At 39.5% G+C, this 25817-nt stretch overlaps 1 protein-coding gene across 5 annotated transcripts in view; it reads right to left on the minus strand.

The window, feature by feature from the left end:
- FRMPD4 (FERM and PDZ domain containing 4) overlaps positions 1–25817 on the minus strand; it is a 403725-nt gene that overhangs the window by 283712 nt on the left and 94196 nt on the right. Inside the window, exon 1 of one of the 5 annotated variants that reach the window (XM_077173136.1) lies at positions 11321–11506. The exons of the other annotated variants lie outside the window; for them this stretch is intronic. Within the exon in view, the coding sequence (XP_077029251.1) occupies positions 11321–11361 (41 nt within the window). The 5' untranslated portion in view covers positions 11362–11506. Of the gene's footprint in view, positions 1–11320; positions 11507–25817 lie in introns of those variants that run through there. 5 annotated transcript variants of the gene reach the window in all.

Raw genomic sequence — 25817 nt, forward strand, 5'->3', positions numbered from 1 at the left:
AGCATTAGTAGTTCTAAATTAATTTTTTTCTATGGAATCATTTGTTGTGAGGCTTTTTAGATGTCTCTTTTAGATGTATCCTTCAAGACCCTCATAACCACCACCATTTTTAGACCACATATTCAATGACGTGATAGAGTTGATGGATAAACATTGCAAAGCAAGAAAGTGGTCAACAAGGAAGGGGGCTGATGAAGTGCCATATATGTATAAGGAATGACAGAAGATACAGAAGGAAGAGAAAAATTGCTGTATGGAAGTGCCTCAAAGTTTACTACTGCTGTTGCTAAAAAAGAGAAAGCCTTGTGGTTCAAAGCATAATTAAAAATTCAGACTACTTATGCACCTATAAAACTCCCATTGCTGGTTTCAAAATGAAGAGTATTTGAAAAGCAAGCCATTAATACTCTTCAGTTATTTTTCTGTGGTCTCAGAAGTAGCACAGACACTCTATACTTGCTTCTGTAAGATGTTCTACCCAAGTTCAGAAATAGAGCATTTCAAAGAAACCTTTTATCTCTTCAGACAGCTTCCAGAACCTGGAAAATACATCCATGGAAAGGATATAACTGCAAAATTGCTGCTAGGAATGAACACATGTTCATTATTTAAAAGATAACAAAAAAAAATTAAACAACCTCTCATTTATCCTGGATAGTTCACCTTCTACAAGCAATCTAAGAAAATTAATCCCTTGGACAGCCACACTCCTCTGCTGCCTAATAAAGCAAAAATAGGATTAGAAATCTGCTTTTAAAAACAACAGGAAGCCAGTTTCTTTAGACTGTATAGCATGGTAGCAAGGGTGCAATACCTTCACACATCAGGATGTGCAAGATACACAAAGCTGCATTTAGCACACAGAACCTGTACTTGGTTTTCCAAGTGCCAAGCAACGCCAATTAAAGGCAGCAGAACAGGCTTCAAAGGCAGGAAATGACAAGGAAGCAAGAGGAACTAGGAAAGATCAGAGGAATTTCAGAAGGGCTGAAGCAGCCTCTCCTCACTGCAAGCCATCTTTTGCAGAAATTCCCCTCTTCCCGGATTTGCTCATACGTGGGGCTCTCACATAGCCTCCCCACTCCTCAGCTCCCAGAGGTACCTGGAGAAAGGTTTCATCTCCCTGTTCTCACACAGCACCACCCACCACTAAATGGGGTGCAATGTGACAGAGCTCAGCATACACCAGAAGCTCCATTTCCCCTTCTCCCCTTCCACCTCACAGCCCAAGACAATATGCTTCAATCACTTCTGCCAAGCCGGTTTAGATATCTACACCAGCAGAATTGAAACAAACAAAAACCAGTTTTCTAGTGCTTTTAGTCCCTGAAGTAGTTCACCATGGCGTGAGACATAAAGGGCTGCAGGGGACAGAATGGGAAAACTGAAAAGTAAAAGAAAATGGAAATCAGACCCCACAGCCTCATTAGGTCTTCTGCCAGTAGATACTACATGAGGCTGATGATATTACAGAAATGCCCCCTCAAAATGCCTCAGAGTACCTTAGTTCTAATTCTTCCCCATGCCAACTAAAAAAAATTTTCTAAAAAAAGAAAAGCCAAATGCCTTCTGGTTTTTTGGACTTTTTTAAAAGCCAAAATGAAACATAAACACATTCCCCAACAACTACAGATTTTGCAGTCAAGTTATCTCCATTCAAAGAGGGAGAAGTCACAGGGCTCACCAATGAACCAATGCAGGGCTTGAGCTTCACCCTAAGAGAAGGCACCATCCTGATTGCAGGGTCTCCAAAACAGAAAATACTCTGGGAGTCAAAGACCACCTTACTATTTCATGTGTTGAGTGAGATCAAGCTTAGCCACCAGAAACCCCTTACAAAAATAAAGGACTTTCAAGAAGAAACTCAAGACCTTAGAAACCAAAAAAGTTTTTTCTGTTCCAAAGCTGAAGTGAATTCCTCCCTTTTTTAAAACAGCAGTCACACAGATTACAGCACATCTCACCAATTAATTCAACCAGCCTTATGATGCAACTAAACTTCTACCCAGGCAACAATGTAAGTTCACCTTCACATAAAGATCAGCTAGTCTTGAACAATTAATTCAATTAACTCAAGGCAAGTTAGCCCCTACCCAATACAACATTCATTAAATTCCTTTCTCCAATTTCTCTCTTCCTTCCTTTTCCATTCCTCCCCTATTATACACTGTAGCCCAGACTCACCTTGCCTTCAAAGCAGAATAGTCAGGTACAGATAATTCCCCACGTGCGGTTTTTCTCTGTCGCCCTTCACTGTGTGCCCTGACAGAGGAGAAGGCACTCCTTGTAAACATGACAGGTAACACACAATACATTATGCAAAGCAAAGACCTAGGCAGATAGCCAACTTCATGAGAAATCTATCTGCCACCCCCACTGGGGAAAAAAATTCATCAAAGATAAAAATTAAAAATTCAGTTAACATCATCTGAGGTTAGCAACAAGTCAAAAATAAAAAACAAGAAAAGCAGATGCCTTTAAATAGCAACTTGCATATGATCCAAAACCTAATGCCAGTAAAAAACCTGTGAAATTTGATAATTTCTACCTGAACACATGTACTACATTTTGACTTATCAACCACATTGTACAGTCAAAACAAAACTTGTCTTTTCTGATAAAGGTGCACAACCTGTTGCAGTGTTAGACAGCCCATCCGTTTCTAGAATGGGTAAGGCCTTGACAATACTATCATACATAACCTTCAATCTTTTTTTTTCTTTGTTTTTTGTGGGATAAACGTCTAACATCACAAGCAAAGAAAAATCATTTGATTATAGAATGGTTTGGGTTGGAAAGGACCTTGAAGCTCAGAGATCAGGTCCAACCCCAAAGTCTGAACTTCAGCCCTGCTGGAGCAGGCTCTGCCGTGCAATTACAATCTCTGCTGTCTCAAGGCTCCTGTCACAGATGCCTCAAGGCTTGTCACAGCCTCATTTAGAGTAATTCAAAGTCAGTGCCATCATTCAGGCATTCAGGTAATGAAGCATCCTGCCTTTACAAATCTGCTTAGAAATGGAATATTTCCAGATTTCTTCTCCAGTTCTCTCCTGCTCTATTTCAGTCAAACACAGAGCACAAGTGAAATAAGGCAGCTCGGACTTGTAACACATTCCTGGCTTGTTTTACATGGCTGGTGCCACTGCCAGTACTCCTGGTAGCATTTACTGCCATAGAATAATGGGCATTTTGCTTTCCAAACATATGAGTACTGCCAAATCCAGAGGAACATAATCACAAATTCAAGATTAAGAACAAATAGTGAAACTGCAAAATCTATAAGCAACATAAGCAAAACCTTACAGGCTGCATTATGCTGGAAAAGTATTTTAAACAAATATGTAAGCACTTTCATGAAAAAAGTGAACAGTTTATCTGAACAATTAAAACTCAATCATGCACAAACATTAATTTCACTCAAAATAGGGTACAATCAGTACTGCAAAGTTTTACAAATAGTGATTTTAGATTTTCTTCTTAAACAACATTAGTTTCAAAAATTATGTCTTTTCTCTCCCACCCCCCAAAAACAAACAGAAAGGACATTTGCAGAAATAAATTCTGAAGAACAGAAGGGAGACTTTTTTGGTCTTTTTGATTGTTAATGTAAATCACTAAGTAGTTTTGATCAGTCCACACATACACACCTTTTTGTTTTGATTATCTATAGATACAAAAAAAGTCATAATACCTTACAATATCCCAAGTCTCTTTCCCTTAAAGTTTCAAAAATTTCAGAAAAATACAAAAATAAACTCCATCAAGAGCCAGATCATAAGAAGATTCATTCTCAGCATTTGACTCTAACACACAAATATTCCTTCTTAGTCTTCACTGCCTCCTTTCTATTCTCTGTATAAATTATTTTTTTACCAGCAGTTCTCAAGATCTTGCAAGATATCCATCTATTCTGCAGAGCCTTATCTCCCCACACTCCCATCGCTAAAACTGATACCTGACAAGACCACTCAATAACTTTATTATAATTAAAAATGTTGGGGTTTAAAACTAATGAAAAGAAATTTCTCAGTTTGTAGCCAATAATCAACCTCTTAAAGGGAGTTTCTGTATGCTCTGAACTAAAGGAATGCTGGTAGAAACTTCTCCAACACTAGGTCCTAATTTAGGTCAGAGAGACTTTTGAGTCCTGGAGTACTTTACATCTCTAGCTCCAATGTACTTTCACATGTTTTGACTTTAAGCAGTGTGGATTTCACTAGGATTTGAAATGCAATTACTTAGTGAAATTTATATTACTACACTGTTATTTACTCCATTTCCAGTCAATTGAGCAATTATCAGAAACAGTCTCACTAATTATTTTAAAGGTCTTTAAGCATACCTTTAATAAATGTGCAGCCTTTTCACTTCACAGATTTCTTCAAGGTATGTCACAAAACTAGTCATTTTATTCCTCATTATAAAAAGCAGCTTTAAATACAGTTTGGTACTATCAGAAGTCAATTCCTGTTCGAGCATGTCCCTGTAGTATTTAAACACTGATACTTTATCAGCACCAAAAGTTTCCATAACGTGGATCCAAATAGGTTATATGCACACAGTCATGAAAATGAGTAGTTCATGTACCTGGATGGTCTTCCCTGATTTAATAGAGCTATTTGTGCATGGCACAGTAGGGCTGGAATCCAAAATTACCTTCCCTTTCCTCACATTTGATTTTTTGTATTATTTGTCTACAGCAGATAGAGATTCTTCTCAGATGATGGCTCATTTTAAAAAAGGCTCCTACGTGACCTTAGTCAATTCTTTGCCCCATCAGTCAGATGCTAAGTTGTAATAGATCTGACATAACTGTTTGGAAATGCTCTCAAGACAGTAAAATACCCCTTCTGCACCACATTATGAGTGGAGCTGAGACCATGTATTATCCTCTCATTTTTTCAGGTCATGGTTTGTATTCCCTATGAAAAGCTTGGTACACTTCCATAATGATCTAGAATGCTGCAAAATATGGAAACTTATCCTCATGTTTTATTACTGCTATGGTGAGAATTTTTTTCTATTTAAATGAAATTTCTCACATGAATCTGTCAGGCTGAAAAGCAGGCTTCTCAAAAATAAACCAACCAACCAAATCACATCAGGAGCAAGCAAACTTCTTCCCTCAAAAAGCTAAACATAAACTGTAAAACACCTCAGGCTGTCCTGGTACCAATGAAATAGAGGCAAAAACCCACAAAAAAAACCCTCTTCTGTCTTCTCACACCATATAAAAATTTTAACAGAGTGACTTAAACATGCACACACAAGAACATTGGTGCAGGCTACAATTATAAGAGAAACTGCCCCAAGATTCTTGATTCGGCGATGTCACCAACAATTTTACACTACAGATTGAAGTCCTCCAAAATAAACCAAAAGCAAACAGAAAAGATTTCTTCCTAGAAATAAAAGCATTATATTGAACCTGCACATTTTGATTTTTCTTAAATCAAAGCATCAATTCTCAAAGTTTGCATTCCATCTTCTTCAGTAATTAGTACAAGAGGAGAAAGAAAGCAACACTTTAGGCTCATTCTCTATTTTTTTTTTTTTTTTGCTTTCTCAAAAATTTCTGTAGACAATGTTGCTTCTGGTATAGAGAACTTACATATTTAACAGAGTTGCATCATCATTCACTGGCCACTTGACAAGTTTACAGCAGTTCATAATGTAAGGAGGGGTTCTAATAAATCTCTAAACTGCTGAAGTCACTGTGACATACAACATTACTAGCATCACAAACATTAAAGCATATGTCTCTATTATGTGTGTCAGCTAACAAAACAAAACAGATAAATAATAAAATATATGGTAACGTTCCTATATTAATGTGACTAGGCAAATGTGCCATTAAATGTAATGCAGTCCTCAAGGAAAAAGGCTGAAATGAATTATTGGTTATTTGAATTATCATCCAGTATAATAAAATCCTTTTTGGAATTAAATTATCTCCTTTGAACATGAAAAGGATAATCATAGGCTTTCTTACTGAATCTTTTGTAAATACTGAAAATAACTTACAAGCTACAATATTGTCATTTCAAAGAGTACTCATAAAAATTGTTCCAAAAATCATATGCAAAACAGCATCAGTAAGTTAATCACACTTACAATTGTCTCTCCATTAACATAGAGTTTTTTTAAACTTCACAGGAAAATAAAGACTTGGTAAGGAAAATCATAGAAAAAGAAAGGTGCTATTCTGATAAAGACAGAAACATCCCAAAATCTTCTTCAATTAATTAAACATTTTTTAAAAACAAAACCAAAACAAAACCAAAAAAACACCCCAAAAAAACCCCGAAAACACAAACAACAGACAGGCTAATTTTAGAACTTTAAATCTGCTTGGCTGCATAAAAATAATTAAACCATGAAGTCAAGCAACCTGATTCCCTAAAAAAAAAAACACCCCAAAAAACCAAACAAACAAAAAGAAAACCAAAACAAACAAACGAAAACACAACAGAGCTTAGTAGTCAGAAGATGCAGGCACAGCTTCTAGTCTGATACATTTTAAGGCAGATCTAGGAGAGAACCTTTCACACCAGTCTGGCAGGACTAATGACAATATCTGGAGAGAACAAATCTGAGCACAGGGCTACAAAGGCTGGAAAGGGACAGAACATATGCAAGGCTCCACATCAGGTTAGGCTTCTTTCACTTTTATCACAGCAAGAACCCAAAAGTTCAAACATCTGTGTAGGTCCCAAGTCAGTCTACCTGACTAGAGATGGCCAGCTATGGAAAGATAAACACAAAATATAAGAATGTTAGATTGATCCACCCCAATGTAAAAGGACTTGGTAAGAAGTTCCTTCTCAGTTAGAAAGCCAGCCTCAGGTTTAGCATAATCACAGCAAGAAAACATATTTGACTGTTCTGTAAAAAGAAGAGCTTGCAGGGTTAAGGGATTTTTTTTTTTTGGTCACTGTTTTAAAGCCAGTTCTAAGGGCTTGGCTAACAAGGACATGAATATTCACATCCCATTTTAATGGAATAAATTTAAACTCAAGGATAATGGATGGCAATGCTAAACTTGAGCAGAAAAGTAAAGATCCAGGTAAAACAAATTTACCTACCCCATGTGACAAACTGGCATGGCTGTTAAGGGCAGGTCCAAACCTTCCTGGTGTCCTGTTTGTTACCTGGGTTTAACTCTCCATTAGTTATACTTTTAATGGCTACAAAAAGCTATCAATTTCTACTTTCTTACCCCATACTGCAGGCCTACTTGGAGATTTTCTTTCTGGTGACAAATTACTCCATGAGTTCAGAACTTCTCCCACAAATGTAACTGTGTGACAGAGATGTCCACCCTACCCTCAGCAGTATTGCCACAGTTTAGAACCTGACAGCCACTCATGCAGACAGTCATGTCATTTTCTCCCTAGTGTTATCTGGCAAAGCTACAAACAGGGGCACAGGAGCTTTGTATCCCAGCTCTGGAGGGTCACTTCCCCACTCAGTCACATTCAGGTGACATCCAGACAAGCATCTTTCCATATCAAAGTTGTACTTCCTGCTGTGAAGCTCTGAAATAGAACTGACCTCAACAGACATCACAAAAACAGTCATTCCCAATAAAAAAAAATATTCCAACTAAAAATATATTCTATGAATACAGGCTTAAATTCTCAATAACTTCCATCCACTATTCTGACCTATTGTTTCATAGTTCACCTGTCCAGTATTGACTAGAAACTTGACACTGTGCCCTTTTCTCAGATTTACCTTGATCTGAAAACAGTTCCATGTTCAGAACAGCAGCACCATCCTTCCTCCACTGCCTATACCTATGCTCACGAGTCACCACTCCCACTGCTTCTCCAAGCAGCTGCTAAAAGCAACTGGGAGAGAATACCAGGCAAGACAGACTTCTGAACCAACCTCAAGTGTCAGCTCTGCACCTCACCTATGGCACTAATCCTCCATCCCAAATTACAGATGCTACCACACCATCCATGCTTATGCTGCCCACAGTACAAAAATATTCACCTGCACAATCCTCCATCCCAAATTACACATACCACACCTATGCCACTAATCCTTCATCCCAAATTACAGATGCTACCACACTATCCATGCTTATGCTGCCCACAGTACAGAAATATTCACCTGCCTTGTACAGCTCCACATCAGGGCACTGATCCATCGAACAGGACTTGTCAATCATTCTCTACACTTGGACATTCATCACAATAAAAGGTGGTTGTTTGTTTGTGGTTTTTTCCTCCAGAGAATGACACCATAAGATTTATACCAAAACATTTACTCCAGACCATTACCAGATTGGTGAATTTCCAAAATGGAATGGGGGAGAGGCTATGCCAGTGTGATCACTATTTTTGTATGGTATTTTTTGTTTCAGTGTCTGATGGGTATCTCCAAACTTTCAACAGAAACTTTATCATGAAGCATCTGTATGTTTATGCATAGTACACAGTGTGACAGACCTACAAAGTCAGGGAAAGGACAAGATTACCAGAGATCACAATTTGTCATAAAACCAGTTTGGCATTCTCTCTCATTTCTGCACATAATCCTTTTCCAGATTATGCCCATATTTTCCACTTACCCAGCAAGTATTGACAATTGTTGAAGCCATTGTAGAAGCAGAGTCTCTCAAAGACCCTAAACACAAAGGTATCACTAAAAAACCCACATAGATAATAAAAATATAAAAAATTATATATGCTATGTAAAATTTTATATCCAGTAGCCACCTTCTAGGACTTTAAGCCTCATCTTAAGCTTATTCCAGATTAAAAAATTTATATGTTAATTCATCAAGCCAAGATTTAAATTCTTACCAGACCCATTAAAATCAAATCATGACTTTAGGAAGCATCCCTTCCAGTAGTCATGTATAACAGAGCTTAAGTGTGCCACTGCCTGCAAGATCAAGACTGCAGACTAAAACTGTAGTAAAGGACTTGCAACTTAAAATGAGGAGATCTGAATGCACAACAAAATAAAATTTAAAAGAAGTTCAGCACCAACCATGTTCAAAACAACTTTCTGTAGGTAATCTGCCTGTAAGATCACACTCTCAGTTAAATATTTTCTGCAGAAAGGCCTTCCTTCCAGCAGCAAACAACCAGTATTTTTGGGCAAACTAGTTTTCCAACCCAAATGCACAAAGGGACTAAAACTGGGGTTTACACTGGAACCTGTCTTCTTCATGAAGCTCTCATAAAGCTGGAATAGATACCTGGCTGTAACCTAGGTAACAGCAAGTAAAGTCAAGTCCTGTGTAAACTATTATGTCTTTTAACAACCAGAAAATTAGAAATAAAAAGTGTAGCTCAGTACAGAAATCATGTACTGCAATCTACAAGATAAACACAGTCTGTAAGTATTTCATATCCTTAAATGAAGCAGAGGCAGATACAAGCTTTAAAACTAGCAATTTCATTTCAGAAGGAACCTTCAGGTTCTTCTGAAGAATTTCTATGATCTGTCTTTACTTAAATGCAAATCTTAGCTCTGTCTTCAAGCATGCAGAAAGCTACAAATTTTCTACACACCAAGAAAGACCCAAGCTTACAATATATGTATCTAAAAGCTGCCATGCACCTGACATAATAAAATTTTTGAATGACACATCCCTTTCTCTGCCTTTGAATCTAGACCAAGTGTGATGTGAGGACTGGGAGTTTTTCTAAAACATCATTTCTAAAAAAAATGGAGAAGGTCACACAATTCAGTTACCTGGAAATAAATACCATACAACATGACCTATTCCTTATCTATGTGAGCATATTTTCCCTCTCCTCAAAGTTTCTGCTGTAGTTCCTGCTGCAGCTCTAGCGGTATCAGCCACTAACACCACCCAAGGCAAGCCGAGGGGGCTGCTTGTATTGTCACTGTCACATGGTGTAAAATTGCTGTGAGCAGGATGAGACAATGATGTGCTTGAATGACAGCAGCTGTTCTGTGCTGGCATGCCACAAGCAGAGCTGTAATCACAGCCAGGTGCAATGGTGGGAATTTTGGGGGATAAAGGCAGTGCCTGCACCTGTGGCACTCTGTAACTTCTAGCAATGCAATATTTGTTCTTTACAGACCATCTGTCATTTTGACAAGCTCCCTACCTGACCATCATGGGAGCAGCCACCTTTTTTATTTCCTTACCAAGGCCTTTCTCCCTTTTGTACACCATCCAATTTCTGCCTCATACGTGCCTCATAAACAGAAAAGGATATGGTAACTATGGTGTAGGAACCAGTGAATCATAAGAATTTGAAACACTCCTAGTTACAGTGATCAAAGCTAAATCCTTTAGGAAGATTATCCATACCAGAACCCTGAAAAAGAAATGTGACTCAAGTACTTTCGTACTGCATCTTTGAGATAAAGCACAATCCCTGTGTAACAGCGAAGGGCTGCCTCCAGTTAGGCTTAACTACGGTGGGAACATTGTAACAGGGGCTGCTGTGCCTCTTGATCTATCTATGCAGCTCCAGGCCTGGCAACCGGCTGCGAACGCAACACTCCACAGGCTGAGACCACAACTCTGAGGCCATTCAAGAGGTTTATTCGGAAAACAAAGAAATAGAGAAAAACAGTACAAATCAACCACACATTTAAACAACGCGGAGTACGAGCCTTACAAGCAAGGGATAAGAGACTCCAAATCCACTCGCGCCCCTGCGCCCATCGCCGTGTGAAGCGGCGGAGGGGCAGCGCTCACAGACGATGCGAGTGGCGACGATTTCACCACTTCTCCAAAAATACGGCTCCCGGAGGAGCCGGTGTGCCCGCGGTACGGCGGGAGCGGAGCGCAGGGGAGGGCGAGACCCTTCCCGGCGCCGCGGCCCGGCCAGGCGCTGCTCGCTCTCGGAACTTCGCCCCTGCTCCCGCAGATGACCGACACCCGCACCGCGGCCACCACCCCCGAACACCAACACACCCCTCGGCACCGCCACCGCGCCCGGCTCCGGCTTCTGTCGCCGCTTTTGCATTTCCAGAAGCACTCCGGCCGTCCATTCTGGCCGGCGTCTCAAGGAGGGCACCGCTCTCGCCCAACTGCGGCCGCAGTTCATTGTCCCTTCACAAGGGAGAGGGGGATGACCCATCCCGTGCAGGGACATCGGCACGGCCCGGGCAGATACCACGGACAGCGAGCCCCCACCGCCCCACCCCGACACGCCGAGCCCCGCTGCCAGAGAAGTTGGGAGCGGCGCGGGCGCTCCCCAAGCCGGGCAGCCCCCACCATTCCCCATCCCTCCCTGCCCCCGCAGGGCACGGGCATCGCCCGCAGCCGCGGGACGCCCGCGGTTCGCGGAGCAGCGGCGGTACGGCAAACACCTACCCGGAGAGCTTCCCAATCTTCACAAAGCTAAACACATCCATCCATGCGGCCGGCTAGCTCTGCCCGTCACACTCGCTCACTCCAGCAGCAGCAGCGGCGGCGGCAGCAGCTCCATGACGGGAGAAGGTTGCGTCCAGCGGCAGCAACAGCCCTTGCAAAAAAGCAGGAGCCGGCGGAGACAGCGGCTGCTACCCCCCTCCGGCGGGGAGCTGGGCGTGCAGCATCTCGCAGGACCGGCGCTCATCTGCGCGCAGCCCTGCCCCCGCTCCCCCCGCCCCGCTCCCCGCCTGCCGTGCGCTCTCCCGGGGTGAGTCCGGAGCGGAGCGGGCGCGGGGCTGCCCGGCTTGGGGAGCGATGCCCGCAGCCTGCGCTCCGCCAGCCGGAGGGGGAGGCGGCAGCGCTCCGCCGCCCCTCTGCAGTGCCCGGAGGAGGAGGGAGGCGGCGGGGTGCTGAGGAGAGCGCAGGGTGTATCGGGGTGTCTGTCCCTCCGGCCGGCCGTGTGTCCGCTCCGCTGGGCGAGCGCAGGGCCCGCTCCAAGCCGGGCGAGCGCCGATCGCCGCTCCAGCCCGAGGCGGCGCTGCGGCCGCCGGGCCGAGCCCGGGGCTCCCCACAGGGCCTCCCGGAGCCGCGGTGCCGGGGAGGGAGGGCGAGGGGTCCGGGTGTGAGGGACACGGCTGCGGATCCCCGGGGCAGGGAGCGGAACGCTGAGCGAGAGGGGAAGGGGAGCCCTGGTAAGTAGGAGGTGACACCTCCCCAGCCCAGGAGCTGCACCCTGGGCCTGGCAAAAGCAAAAACTTGGGAAAGCAGAGAGCCGTCTTTGCTTCGAGGATCACGCTGCTCCATGCAGTCCCCGAGGGTGAGGAAGGGCCTCTTGGCTTTCAGCCCCCGCACTGAGTGCTCGGCAGTGGTGGACCGAGGACAGGCACCGGGCTGAAATCCACCGCTGGCTGCTGGCGCTATCCTGTGACCCCTCTATACATGCAAGGAAAGAGACCTGAACGGATGGTCACCTCGTTGTGGCAGGAACATGACAAGGCTGGTTTGTGGCAACACAATTAAAGTCAAGCATTCTTCATACCAGATCTTGTGGAAAAATGATAAATCTAGGGCTCCTGACACAACAAGAGCAGATTCATTGCCTTATGTCCTGCGTCAGGCTTCAAATGAGGCACTGGAGTTTAGGTCTCCATAAGTTTCCTCTGAGTGAGCAGAACAGGAAGGCAGGTGAAAATCAAATTCATCTCCACACAAACTCTGCACTGTAATAACATAATTCTCAGTATGGGAGTGGATTCTCTCCACTTAAGTGTTTTCATTTGTGCGTTTGTTCTCTGAATGGATTGGTATGTGCTTTACTTTGTGCCTTCACAGAATTTCAGTCTCTTCTGCAGGCTTGCACCTGCATCCTCCCACCAACCAAGAACTTAGAAAATAATAGTAGAGCTCAACACATACTCCTGCAGCCAGATGAAAACAATGCACTTTTTTTAATACTAAAACTTGTATTGATAAGAGAACAAAAAGAACAGGCCGTACTAACACAGTGTGAATTGGGTTTCAAACTATTCTTTAAAACAATAGGAACAAAGAATGATTGATCATCTATTTATATTGGGAGAACATTTAACTGCCAGCTAAAAAGCACTTGCTGGCCTAGCATAGATGTAAACGGCTTGGGCATATTCTGAAACACCATGTGAAATATTTTATGCTAGTGCATCAAAATATTTATGTGGTACTTACGTGTACTCTATTTATTTATTGTTATACTAGATTTTTTTAAAACTGCAGAACCCGTGCCTGTCATTCACGCTGCTCTATTGATTGGTAAAAGCTACAAAGATAACACAGTTTCAGCTGGTTAGAAACTGATTTATTTATAAATCTGTCATTATTTATTTATAGACTGAGGAGATAGGCCAAGATCCTACAAAGCTAACTGAAGCTGATGAAATGATACACCATATATAAGATTAAGCACATATGTTCCATATCAAACAAGGTTCTTATCTTGAGCACTTCATGCTCCAAGGCTTCTCACATAAAGGTGCCGTAGAGCATGGTGGTGAGTGCCAGAAAAATGAAGAAATTCTAAGGGGTCACTGGAATTTCTGTGGTTTCAGGGTCTTTCAGTGGAAAGGCAAATGTGATCCTAGGATATCCTGGCTGAAGTATTTCCAGTAGAGATATGTAGAAAAGCAGAAAGCATAAGATCAGATCAGAAATGCCATACTCATCTTATTCAAAAAGTACATTTATGAAAATTGAAATCAGGGCAAGAGTGTTAAAGGTAATGAAGAGTCTTATGACAAGAAAGAGTTTTGCCTAGCAAAACAATGACTAAGAGATAAAAAAGGTTGTTGTTTATAAACATCAGTATTGTAAACACAGGGTGTGTACCCAAAATGGTAGGCCTTTATGAAAGTCATTAAAATTTGAAATGAAGCTGAAATTATCTCTTCTTTCTTTGGCTTTCCAAATAGATACATGCCATATTGCGGTGTTTATAGTTACTTTTATATTTTTGTTTTCCTAGGCAGAAGCTATTGTGGCATTGCAAATTTTCCAGAATGCCTGTGGAGATACTCTTGGACCAGCCAATATGCTGGAGGTCCATTAATAGCAGTATCACAGGAGCCTTACTCCCAGATGTGAGACAGAAAAGAGAACCTGGGCAAGCATCCTTTCTACTGTGCTAAGTGCTGTGCATTTTGGAGCTGTGCAATGTGAGAATCACACATGGGAAAGGAGGCTGGGGTATGGGAGTGAACTTTGGTTCATGGTTCTTTGGCTTCTGCTGTCATAGCAACTGGATACAAAACTGTCAGTCTCATAGTAAAAGATTAAAATTTGCCTACCCAAAGAAGCGAAGGGGTGGGCGTTGTTCTCTTTCAAGAGTGAGTGTTGATATGTGTAGTTTGGACTGGCTTTGAAGCCATCAACTGTACATTGAAATAATATTTTGGTATTTTATCTTCATTTGCAGAAATATCAATTAGACTGTGTCATGACTGCAGTCTTGCACATACATTTATACCTTTCAGTTACTACAGTGGGATTCTTCTCAATAACTACCAAAATTTCAGGATCCGGCCTCAGCTAGTCATACCCTACCTCTGTGGTGCACAGACTCTTAGCACTCCAAACCATCTCTTTCTAGGAAAAGTGACATAAATTGCCTTTTGCAGGTGCTTTATTTTCTTTGTAAACTCCAGTGAGAGGAAGCACAGATGCCTACCTTTGACTAGAGGACTGTCTAACAGATGACTGAAGTCAGGTGAAGTAAAACACATTTGAATGTGACAAAGGTACATGTAAACACTGAATGAGAACAGGCAGCCAGAGACAGCAAACCAACATGTACTCAGTATCTCAGTAACAAACAATAATTGAACATGAACATTTCTAATCTGAAAGTAAGAATCTGACATCAGTTCCTGGCTTTTTACGTTGGGTTTTTTTTAGAATAGCTTAGTAAATATAGCTTTTTGAGGATGCTTTGTTACCATGTACTATTATCTTTATGCCTGGCCAGAGTAATCAAATTAGGACATTTAATACTAATGCTTTGTATAATCATAGATATCCTTGTGTAGACTGCGGGCCAGTAAAAGCCTTAAATTCATATAGTATGGCAGTTTCATAGGGATTTTTAGAGAAGGAAATCTGTGTCATTTTATGATGCTCCCTGTTCTGAAGGAAATGGCAGACATATGTAATGCAGACAGGAATGCTATACTACCAAAAATTTAAAACCAAGTACTCTCTAAAACCAGTCACTGTAATGATTTAATTGTTTTGAAAACCCTGTTGTTTTGGTCCTAGAGAATCTGCTATGTAGATGCACTGTATATATATTTACAACTGACATGAAGAAACACTTATTTTTTTTGTTCTTGAGTTCTAAGGTTTTTTATTTTTTCTTTGGAGGCACTAAATAATCCCCAGAAGAAGATGCTTTGGAATTTCCAGGATACCAAGCAGCAAAAACATTTAGCCCTGCAGCTGGACCAATAGCATCTCTTGTCATTTATAAGATGCATAAAATTTGATCCCAGACCATTTAAATGAAAACAGGTAGAATCCTAAACCTAACAATTAATATTTAAATGCTTTTGTAGGTCTCACAGAAGTTGTCAAAGTTTTTCTCTCAGTGAATTAAAAGCTCATCACTATAATTTTTTTAAGACTAGTCAAGTAGGGGTTTTAATGATTTGGAATCTTTTAAAAGATACTTTAAAGTGCTGTTTCTCATCTTCAAAATGGTTTAAAATTCATCAAGATGGAATGGGTTTTTTTTAGATAAGAGCTGAAGGTTCTATGATTTTTTTTTGCAGTGCTTGATATTACTCATATCCAAATGGCAACAATGTGTAAAGAAATGTGATAATAAAATCCATTGAGTAAGGCAGTGTTAATACATAGGTAGTGATGCAAAGTTTTAAGGGAAGACATTTTGCCATTGTGATCTCCTACTTACTGATTGTTATTTCTAAAGATAGTTGGTTATGATTCTGTCATGTAGTAAGTCCTGTAATACTCTGGGCACTTGTATTTTAAGCTGTTACATTCTTTTTTTCAGCCTTGAGCCTTTGAAACAGGCAGTTTTTTAGAATACATTTCTATATCCTGGTGCTTACCAGCACTACACAAATCTATATAAAAACATCGTAATCATTACAGATTTTCTCCGTGTCTGTATTTACAGCATTATCAGGAAGTCCCTCTGCTTATTTTGAATCTGTGCACCAGCTTCTACCTGTCATTTTTTGGCACCTTTGTCAAATAGAGCATTTTCAGGCCTGTTTTTGACCCATTCAGAATGCTAAACCCTGTAGGTTTTCAATTTTGCTGAGTAATTTAGTGTGGTGGACATGGTATGTCAAAGTGCAAAATTAGATAATAGAAAATTTAAATAACAGATAAGATTTCTTTCTTGCCAATTAAGAAAAAAATCTAGAACCCTAAAGGATACTGAATTGCATAGAACAATATAAGCAAGAATATTGCAACTGATGCAACAATTCTGCTGAAGCCACACATATGTAGTCAAACCTATATAAGCAATCTGTTATCAAGACAGATAACAAAAACTACTTGTTGCTATTATGAACTGAAAACTTGCAGTATATTGAGCCTGTAGCATTAGAAAAGCACCATTAAATAGAATATTTGTCTATACTGCAATACACAGATGAGCTCAAGATAAGGAAGAGTACCTTAGACAACATTTTCTACTTCAATGAATAAGACAGTGCTAATGCATTAGTTATCTTAAAATGAAATTATCTTTATTAAAAAGGATTCACTTTTCTGGAATGGGTATGTATGAAATATTTAAATCAGAATATGGAAAGGACTTATCTCCAGTTGCTCTGTTACTGACAAATGGACCCAATTCAAGAAAATGTTAAATATGCTTATAATCAGCCCTATTCATGGCTTCACTTAATCTAAAATATAACTTGAAAACAATCACAAAGTTAAGCACGTGTTTAAGTGTTGGTTGAATAAATATGACTTCACAAATCATAAGAAAATATATAGAGATGAATCAGAAAAAAAAATTTGAAATGCTAATGTGCAAGCACTTGTACTTAAAATTTATTTACAATAAAAGGAGAATTGTGGAAAAGTAAAACCTCATCACCCTCTTTCTCAAAGGCAATCCTGATTCTGTCATCAGGGCTTTTCTCATACTTTAACCAAAACCAACTGAAGAATGAAAATTTTGTGGCAACTTCAGAGAAAATGATCAAAGTATGAATTTCTAAATAAAATGTTAAAAAGCAGGAATACCACTGAAGTCTTTCTAGTACTATCTGTGATTTAAATTATCAAATATGAGTTGAATTTTAAAAATCAGAGGCATATTCAATTTTTTTTCAGATATCATCAAAACCAAGGACAAGATTGTTATGGTAGAATTGTGTTGGGGTAGGAAGCCTTTGGTTTTGTTTGTAGTCTGAAGTTTAAGATACTTATTTTATTATTATTCCCAGTAGCAGATTCTTATATTAGTTATGGATTAAAATTTTGCCAGCTTGTCTGTATTTGTTTTTCTTACATGTTAGAATGCAATATTATGGTGAAACTCAAAAAAAAAAAAAAACTGTAAACTTTTGTTCTGTATGCATTTTCCTGGGACGTATATGCAAACATTGCAGCAAAGAAGGGAGAAAAGCAATGTCACAGGTGCAAAATAGCTTCCAGTCAGAGGAGAGAGAGAAGAAAAAAAAAAAAGGAAAAAAAAAAGAGATTTTCCCAACGAACAGAAACTTCACAGACACAGCATTTGTATCTTGGTGCTAAAACCCAGTTTCCTCAGTCCATATTTAGGTACTTGCACATAGGTGGCCTACTTGTCAGTAATACTAAACATTCACAAATGAAAAAGAGATTGCTAGGTACTTTTGAAAACCAAGCAGCTTATACAAAGTTGCCTGAGTATCTGAAGAGACAAAGCATGTCGTCTTAAAATTTCCAGCCTGTAGTTTGAAAGATCACACACCCCATATTTTATCCACTACAATGTGTTATTTCAATCTTAATTGCAGGTTTAATACATCTAGGCCTGTGAATTATATGTGAGGTCTCAGGCAGAGGAATTACTCTTAGCTAAAGTAAATTACAGCACACTGCAGCTGCTCTTCCTCACCATGGCATCAACAGAACAGCCAGTCTGTACATCAGGGGCTGTTCTCAGTGTAAATCTGTGTTTGCAAGGTGTGTAGAGACAACTGTTTCATGTGGCTTGCATTAAGAATCTTGTTTTTTCCAGGCAGAAGAGAAGACTGCAAATCTGTCTGTAGCTGAAAGTACAGTAAGATAGTTACTTGCTCAGCATACTGAGTAACATGACAAGGAGTCTTGCATGCTCAAGACACTTCTGTTTATTCAAGTGACCACTGGTGAGTATCACTAAGGATTTTGATTTTTGTTCAGGCTCTCTAGCGCCTCTAGAATAGAAAATTAATCCCTAATGTGTCTTAACAATAAATACTGGAGAGTAACTATCTTGGGAATATGGTATGTGGAAAGACCAGCAGGGACTGCAAAGCTGAAAGGCACAAAAAATGCCATAAAGTTCACATAAGTTTCTTTTTAAAAAGTGTGCAATTTTTAGAAATGTACTGCAGTTGATTAAAGTTGTTCTGTAAATACAGTGCATTTAGAAAACTATTTACTTACTACAATGTACAAGCCTAATGCTGTCAGTTAGGAGGAAATAGAGAACCAGCCTTCCAATCCCCATCAGCAAGTGGGCTGTCACATGCCTGAGTAACCTGTGTGCAAAGGCTCTTGTGCCATGTTTTCTGCTAACAGAAATCTGTTTGCCCAGATCACGAACATTGACAAGAGAGCTGCACACCTGTTCTCACTTCTTTGGCTACCAGTTCTAGTCTGGGTGAAATTTATAACCTGTTTTTTCTCCATAGTCATTATCTCAGACCTGTTTTACCCTCCCCCCTTTGCAGCATGCAGCACCCTGAGGTTGAAAGCAAAGAGATGGACTGCAGGGCAGGCTGTTCAGCCTAGATCGTGCACCTTGATCATACAAATGGACATGCACACCTTCTGGAGTCAAAAAGGAGTCAAAGACCCAGTGCACAGCATAAGAACCATCAGTCTGTGCAGATCAGCTTACAGGGTAGAGACATTTTAGAGCACAATGCAAGATCACTTTCTTTGTGCTCCCTAGTAGAAACAGTCTTTAGAATTCACTGACATTTAATCATGTGCCTCATATCATTTCTTTTCAGAGCAGCTATTTTGGTGCTATGTGGGGGTTGTCACAGAAATGGTTGCCTAATTCTGATCTAAATTTTGTAATGTGCACCCAGATCTTCTACAGATATGTATTTTAAATCCAAATGCAATAATAATAAAGGAATTTAAAGTGATTCCATTTAATGAAAGAGCAGTAACATACTTAGCAGATATTCCTAGCTCTTGCAAAAAAAGAAACATAGCACAATTTCTACAGAGCCCATTGGAAAATTGTTCCCACTGCCCAACCTATTGGTTTAGTTTCTGTAGCTGCAGGTGAATGGAATTTTAGTCAAATTCAAAAAATCAGGACTTGTTCCATGTAAACATCAGGCATTGGTATTTTCATATCACAGCAGGCCTCATAAAATGCCTGGGGTTCAGAACTATGTTGGAGCTTAGCAGCCAGAATAATATCAGTGAAACTGTCAGGAAGCTTGCTGGCTTCATGCAGCAAGGAACACAGAGCTATATGAGATTTTAGCTTTTACTTGCAGTGGAGCAGTAAGAAAGAGGTGAGGAAAGGGGCTGCTCTCTTTATGTTCCATGAAATACTTTTGTGACTGTAGATTTAAATCAGTCCAGTGAGTACCTTATGAGTGGTTTTAAGATGATATGAATGTCCTATTAAAGGCTTCTTGTATATCTCTGCTGAGATTAGTACAATTATTTGTTTACAATATGCCAAAGCACTTTTTCCCCCGGGATGATTCTTTCAAAGTTAGGTTATTGCATATCCGCATTACATTACTCAGAAATAAAAGTTTTGTCTGAATGAAAACTGAAACCTAAAATCTTAGCTTTTTAAAAAGGAGACAAAGAAGACATAAAGAGAAATTGAATTCTCTACAGAGTTTTTACAAATCCAGTGTGTTTTGAAGGGTAGTCCATGATTGCAGCTAACTTTACAGGTTTCTGATTGGATAGAAATTCTGCTTTGTCTGCTCTAGTCCTCTAGAAATTCCTCCCTTTACCTCCAAGGCCTGCTGTCATCTTTGACACTCTGTCGTCTTTGTTTTTGTCTTCTAAACCAAACCATGCATGATGTCCAGACCCCCTTCTATAACTTACTTTCTCTGTGCTTCCTGCAGTCTCCTGAACCTTCTCTCTTTGAGCACACTCAGTGCCCCTTGGGGAAGAAACAACCTCCCCTTCCTGCAAGAGGTCCCTCTTTAAAAAGTACAACATACACTAAGGGGAAATAAATCAGATGCCCATGAAATTCCAAGCCAAGCCAGCCCCAGTCATTGAGAACCCAGTCTTTTCAGACTGCCTCAAGAAACACATCTAGGAGAGAGATGCACAACATCTGATGTAACAATTCCTCAAGACTCTTCTGGCTTAGCACAGTTTGAAAATACGTCAGGATATTGGAAGTTTTGAAACACATAAAATTAAAAATACATATTTAGTTGTATCAGACCATCCACTTGAATAATTATTCTGGTTATCCATCAGGTCAACTCCAAAATGCTGGCTGTCCTCCAGGGCCCACTTCTCCTATGTCTCTGCCAGATGAATGGCCAAATTGTCAAAAAGCCATTGAAGCAGGAAGATTAATAGAACCACTCTGCAGGGGTCATGACTACACCCATCAACTTCCTGCTTAAGACATTTGCATTTGAGAGAACAAACTCTGCTTACCTGAAAGTCAGTCACCTTACAACTTCTGAGTAGTTCTCCCTGAAGTCAGTGGAGACTGACTGCAAGCATTTTCTGAGGGCAATTCTGTCCATCTAAGGTCTGACTGGTTGTTCAGCTTGTGTTTTGGTTTTTTAGGGGGAGGAGTGGGAGAATTTAGAGGTGGGGTTTCATCTCTGCACCACTGCTTGTCCTGAATTGGATATCTCAGATAGTGTCTGTGTCGAGGTAAGCTTGCACCATTCATCAGAGTAAAGAGAAAGGAGCAGAGATCTGTGGTCCTGTGAGCTGTTAAAAGAAATAGTTATGCTAAATCACAAAATATGCTGGGTTGGAAGGGACCCACAAAGATCATCAAGTCCAACTCCTGGCCCTGTGCGGGACCATCTTCAAGAGTCATGTGTGTCCAACAGTATTGGCCAAAAGCTTCTTGAACTCTGTCGGTGTTGATACTTTGACTGCTTCCCTGAGGAGCCCTTTCCAGTGCCCAACCACCCTCTGGGTGAAGAATCTTTTCCTGATATCCAACCTAAACCTCCCCTGATACAACTTCAGGCCATTCCCTTGGGTCAGCTGTCACTGGCCACCAGAGAGAAGAGATCTTCCCCTTCTCTTCCCCTCACAAGGAAGCTGTAACTGCAGTAAGGTCTCCCCTCAGTCTCTTCCAGGCTGAACAGACCAAGTGACCTCAGCTGCTCCTCACACAGCTTCCCTTCAAGGCCCCTCACCATCTTTGTTGCCCTCCTTTGGACACTTTTTATCTTTTTTATATTGTGGCACACAATCCCATCCCTGTGTTCAAAAGAGGATGTGTATGAAGCACAAAGCTAAATATCCACCATAAACTTTGTATTGTATTTCAGTATAATTTGGTATAATCTTGATTCTCTTGTAATTAAGAGTCATGTCACCAGGGTTTAAATGACTGCCCATTAAAGGATTTTTTAATGTCAAAAATAACACTTTGAATTTAATCAGGCTTTTTGCATAAGGGTGCACAGTGCAAAGTTGAAGTCACACTCATCCCAAGACCATCAAAATAAGTGGGCAGCCATACTTCTCAGTGGAGGCTTCTTGGTCTTAGCTTTGGGGGATTCATATTGGTCCAAGACAAGGAAGAGAGAGCAATGCCAGAGGTAACTATAATATTACATTCATACCATGTTGATTCCATGCATCCATGTTCATCCCACTCTGCTCTTCCCACAAGAGACTGCAAAATCCTGCTGTCCTCTGCTACTGATTAATCCTCTGCAATTTTTGGTTTACTGCTTCCTAATGAAATTCATAATGTAGAGGAACAGATACAAATTCTGTTATTAGAAGCCTGACAGTATCTTTATCTTTTGCAATAAATATGGTAAAGAAATTCTCACTTAAATCATAATTTTGTCCCACTTTGAGTGGGAAAACTCAAAGCCCTTAGAACTGCTTAGATGAGAAATCACCAAGTTAAGAGTCGTGGTGCTCGCTGATGCCAAGAGAGCTTAAAACAGTCATGACCTTGTAGATGAAAAGGAGTAATGGCCAAGCTGAGCACCACAGAGTCCTGCACAAAAGAATCATCGGGACAGAGGAACAATTGATCATATTTTTGGTTTGGATCTACTCCCACAGAGTGGAAAAAGGAATGACTGGTAATTGCTAACAAGGAATGAAGGCAGAAATAAGCTCTGAAGATCACCCACAATATAGGTAAATATAATCATTAAAGACAATAAAGTGCAAAGGCACAAACCCATGATTTGTCTGTTTATGCAGTGTTACAGAAAAATTTAGAGAATAATGTGGACAAATAACTATATCATTTTTAGAGAATTAAAAAATATTATACTATAATGCTCTATAGAGTGGTTGCCTAGTTACAAAGCATAGTCCTTAGAATGAAAGGGAAAATGATATTCATACAAGTGTAAAGCCCTCCAAAATACAAAAATATTTTGTCTCTCCATCAGAGCAATGCAGGCATATAGCCATTGTATCTTACAAGTTGCCAGAACTAGACACAAATATTTTTTGTACACAAAAATTTTACAGAATTTTACACCCTATTTGAGGTACAATATCTGTCTCTAGTTCTAAGTTATTCATATGAAATCATAAGTGATCACTCTGCAGGGTTTGGAGTCAGTCAGAAATTTTAGGTCACTGAGGTGGACAGAAACTCAGCAGATTGAGGAAGCAATATGAAACAGATTTTGAAAAATCTGTTTTGTTAATCATGATGGCTTTGAGGTGCTAAGGGTGTTGGTATAAGTCATAAATGGAAAGAGTGACATTAGGCCATAAGTTTTTTAAAAGGCAAAAAATATGCTATTATTCTATAATTGATTTTGTGACTTCACTCATTTAGCCTACAGCTTTTATGAGTTTGTATGCATTAATTGTGTATCTGGTGTTTAAAAGATTCACCTAAAAGGGTACATTCAGACATTCTTAGCATCTACCTGAAAACCTCCCAATTTACAATTAACTTCAAAACACACTGGACTAAGAACACCAGACTAACACACTGCAATAAGAGCAGCAAAAGCTTTCAGGAAAATGAGATTTCACTCCTTTTATCACCCTGATTACTTTGAATTGTTCTGTAACTTGCAGGAATAAATATAAGACTTTGGAGGTGAAGTATCCAAGTCACTTTGCCTCCTGAAATACCCAGGCTGAATTTCAAACATTATGGGTAATCTTCTGTAGCTTATTTGTTGCAGAAGCAGTGGACTGGTAACTGCATGCCAATTTAAGGCTAGAAATAGCATTTATTAAAGTTATATGCTGATACAACAGAGACAAAAAAAATCTATATTCTATATTAATTGATTAAGAGTTTCTCCATTCACTTCTAGAGTCATAATTTATATTTTGTTGCTAGCATAATTTACATGAAAAATGTTTTGTTTTGACATTGTAATAAGATCTCTGTAGACTCTGACTGTTATTTTCCATGGCTGATATTTTTCACACCATCCTACTGTGAATAAAATAAAAATTTACTGAACAATGCACATTTTCAGAAGTTGGCTTTTCTAGTCAATTGCCTTAGTAAGAACACAAATATTTCCAAAATCCCATTAAAACCAGCTTTATGTATAGTTTCATTATTTTTCTTCAAATTATAGGATAGTTTGTAAGAAAAGCAGTTAGAGTCACTGGGATTATTTTTATTTTTTCTCTCTGTAACTGTAAGAACATGATTGGAGAGATGTCTCATTGCATATTTGTTTGAGACCAATGTGATTTAAAACACTAAAAATATAATATCCTTTAAATTTAATCTTAGTATTGTAACACTGAGAATTTTTTGTTATATTTTAGTGTATCAAAAAGCTTTCCATAAATTAATTAAAATAATATAAAAAGTGAAATTTTAATTTCACCAGATAAAGATAGACATCAGAGGAGAGTAGTATTGTGAGTAATATTGCAAGAAAAGACTTTATGAATACTTTCAGCCCCTTATCCCTCTTCATATTTACTGTCAAATAATTCAAACAAATGCCATCTAAAGGAAGACTGTAATAAAACTGCTGTAGCAGGGATATGAGCATACTCACTACACAATAGTTCACTATTCTAGGATTGTGCTGTTTAGCTAGGGTTTGGATTTTTTTTAGTGTAAAGACAGCAATTCCAATTAGTTCCTTCATTGGTTTAAAGTTTGATAAATTCTGGCATTAGTCTGTATCACATATAGGTCTCTAAAGACTTAATAATTTAGTGGCAGTGTCTGATAAATCAGAGTGATGGAAAGGTATGAGGCTTTATGTGAATTTGCTGCTGAAATAAAATCAAAAGAGCATTGAGCACATTAGATGTACACTGCAGACCTCAATTTATTAGTTTTGGGAAGTCTAAATATCTGTGGCTATGAAAGGAATTTATCTACTAGTTCTTGTCACACTAAGTCTGAAATTAAGGAATGCAGTGGATGGAATTGTGATTTGCAGCATGGCAAATGTTGCTGCTAATAACAGTTTTGAAGTTGGGAAGCTCTTTAGTCTGTTTTGAAGGGAGTGTTTCTCTGGTCCCCTAGCATTTTCTGATTCTACTTGACCTTAAAAAATATACTGTGAATGTGGGCAGCAAAGCTATTTTACTCATTTCACATACTCGAGGATGGGTAAGACTGATCCTTCTTGATAATCCCCAAGAGTCATCTGAGGCCTTGAGAGTCCCAGAACTCTTTCCAAGAGCTTTGCAATGTTCCTTTTGCAATGTTTTGACCTTTCATTAGTGTTATTTTTAATACATTTTTTGAATCATCTGGCTAATATTATCACTTCGGGGTTTTTTTCCAGCAACATCAAAAACCATTAGCACATAACTTTATGTCTTTGTAGTGCATTGATCACTGCTCCTTACTGTAATGCTACCTAACTATATCACCTTCATAAATCATTGTGTGTGTGTATATATAGGTATATATATTTATATGAAACAGAAGTGGTTATCTCTTCAAGGAACATATAAACAATCCTCTTTTTAAAGTTTTATAGTCCAACAAATTCTTCTACACCATCTTTTAAACTGAAGCCCATAAATTTTCCTTGCAGATCAGGGAAGTGCTAAAGTATATGTATTTTTTTATTGACTGTATTTGCTATTTTTCACTGTGTCTGGTCAGAAACTTTGCAAAATGAAGATAGGTTTCTGTATTTTGAGTATCAGATTCTCTCCATAGATTTCTGGCCCCAGGCATCAGTGAAGTGGTAGACATTAGGTTCTATATTAAAAAAAAGTTGGGAAAAAAATGAGCGCTTTGAGAATGCAGACTTAGTAATGCAAATTTTTAAAACTTTTTTAGATGCTGTTTACCATTATTCCCTCACCTCTGCCTTCACACCACTTTTGATTTGTGTTTGTGCACAGCCAACTTATTTACCACCTGGCTCATGGACTCCTTCCAGCTGAATATCAGGCAGACAGAATTTGGAATAGACACACCATTGGCTGGAGTGATGGATGACCCACTCTGGCCCATTTAAAGGTTCCTGTGTCTTTCTACAATGTTCAATATATTCACTGCGCTGAGTAGTCATTTTACCTTGAGAAGTTAATGGTTAAGCACTGAGCTGGAAAATATCCA

The sequence above is a fragment of the Agelaius phoeniceus genome, chromosome 2, assembly GCF_051311805.1.
Source record: "Agelaius phoeniceus isolate bAgePho1 chromosome 2, bAgePho1.hap1, whole genome shotgun sequence".
Taxonomy (NCBI): Eukaryota; Metazoa; Chordata; class Aves; order Passeriformes; family Icteridae; genus Agelaius; species Agelaius phoeniceus.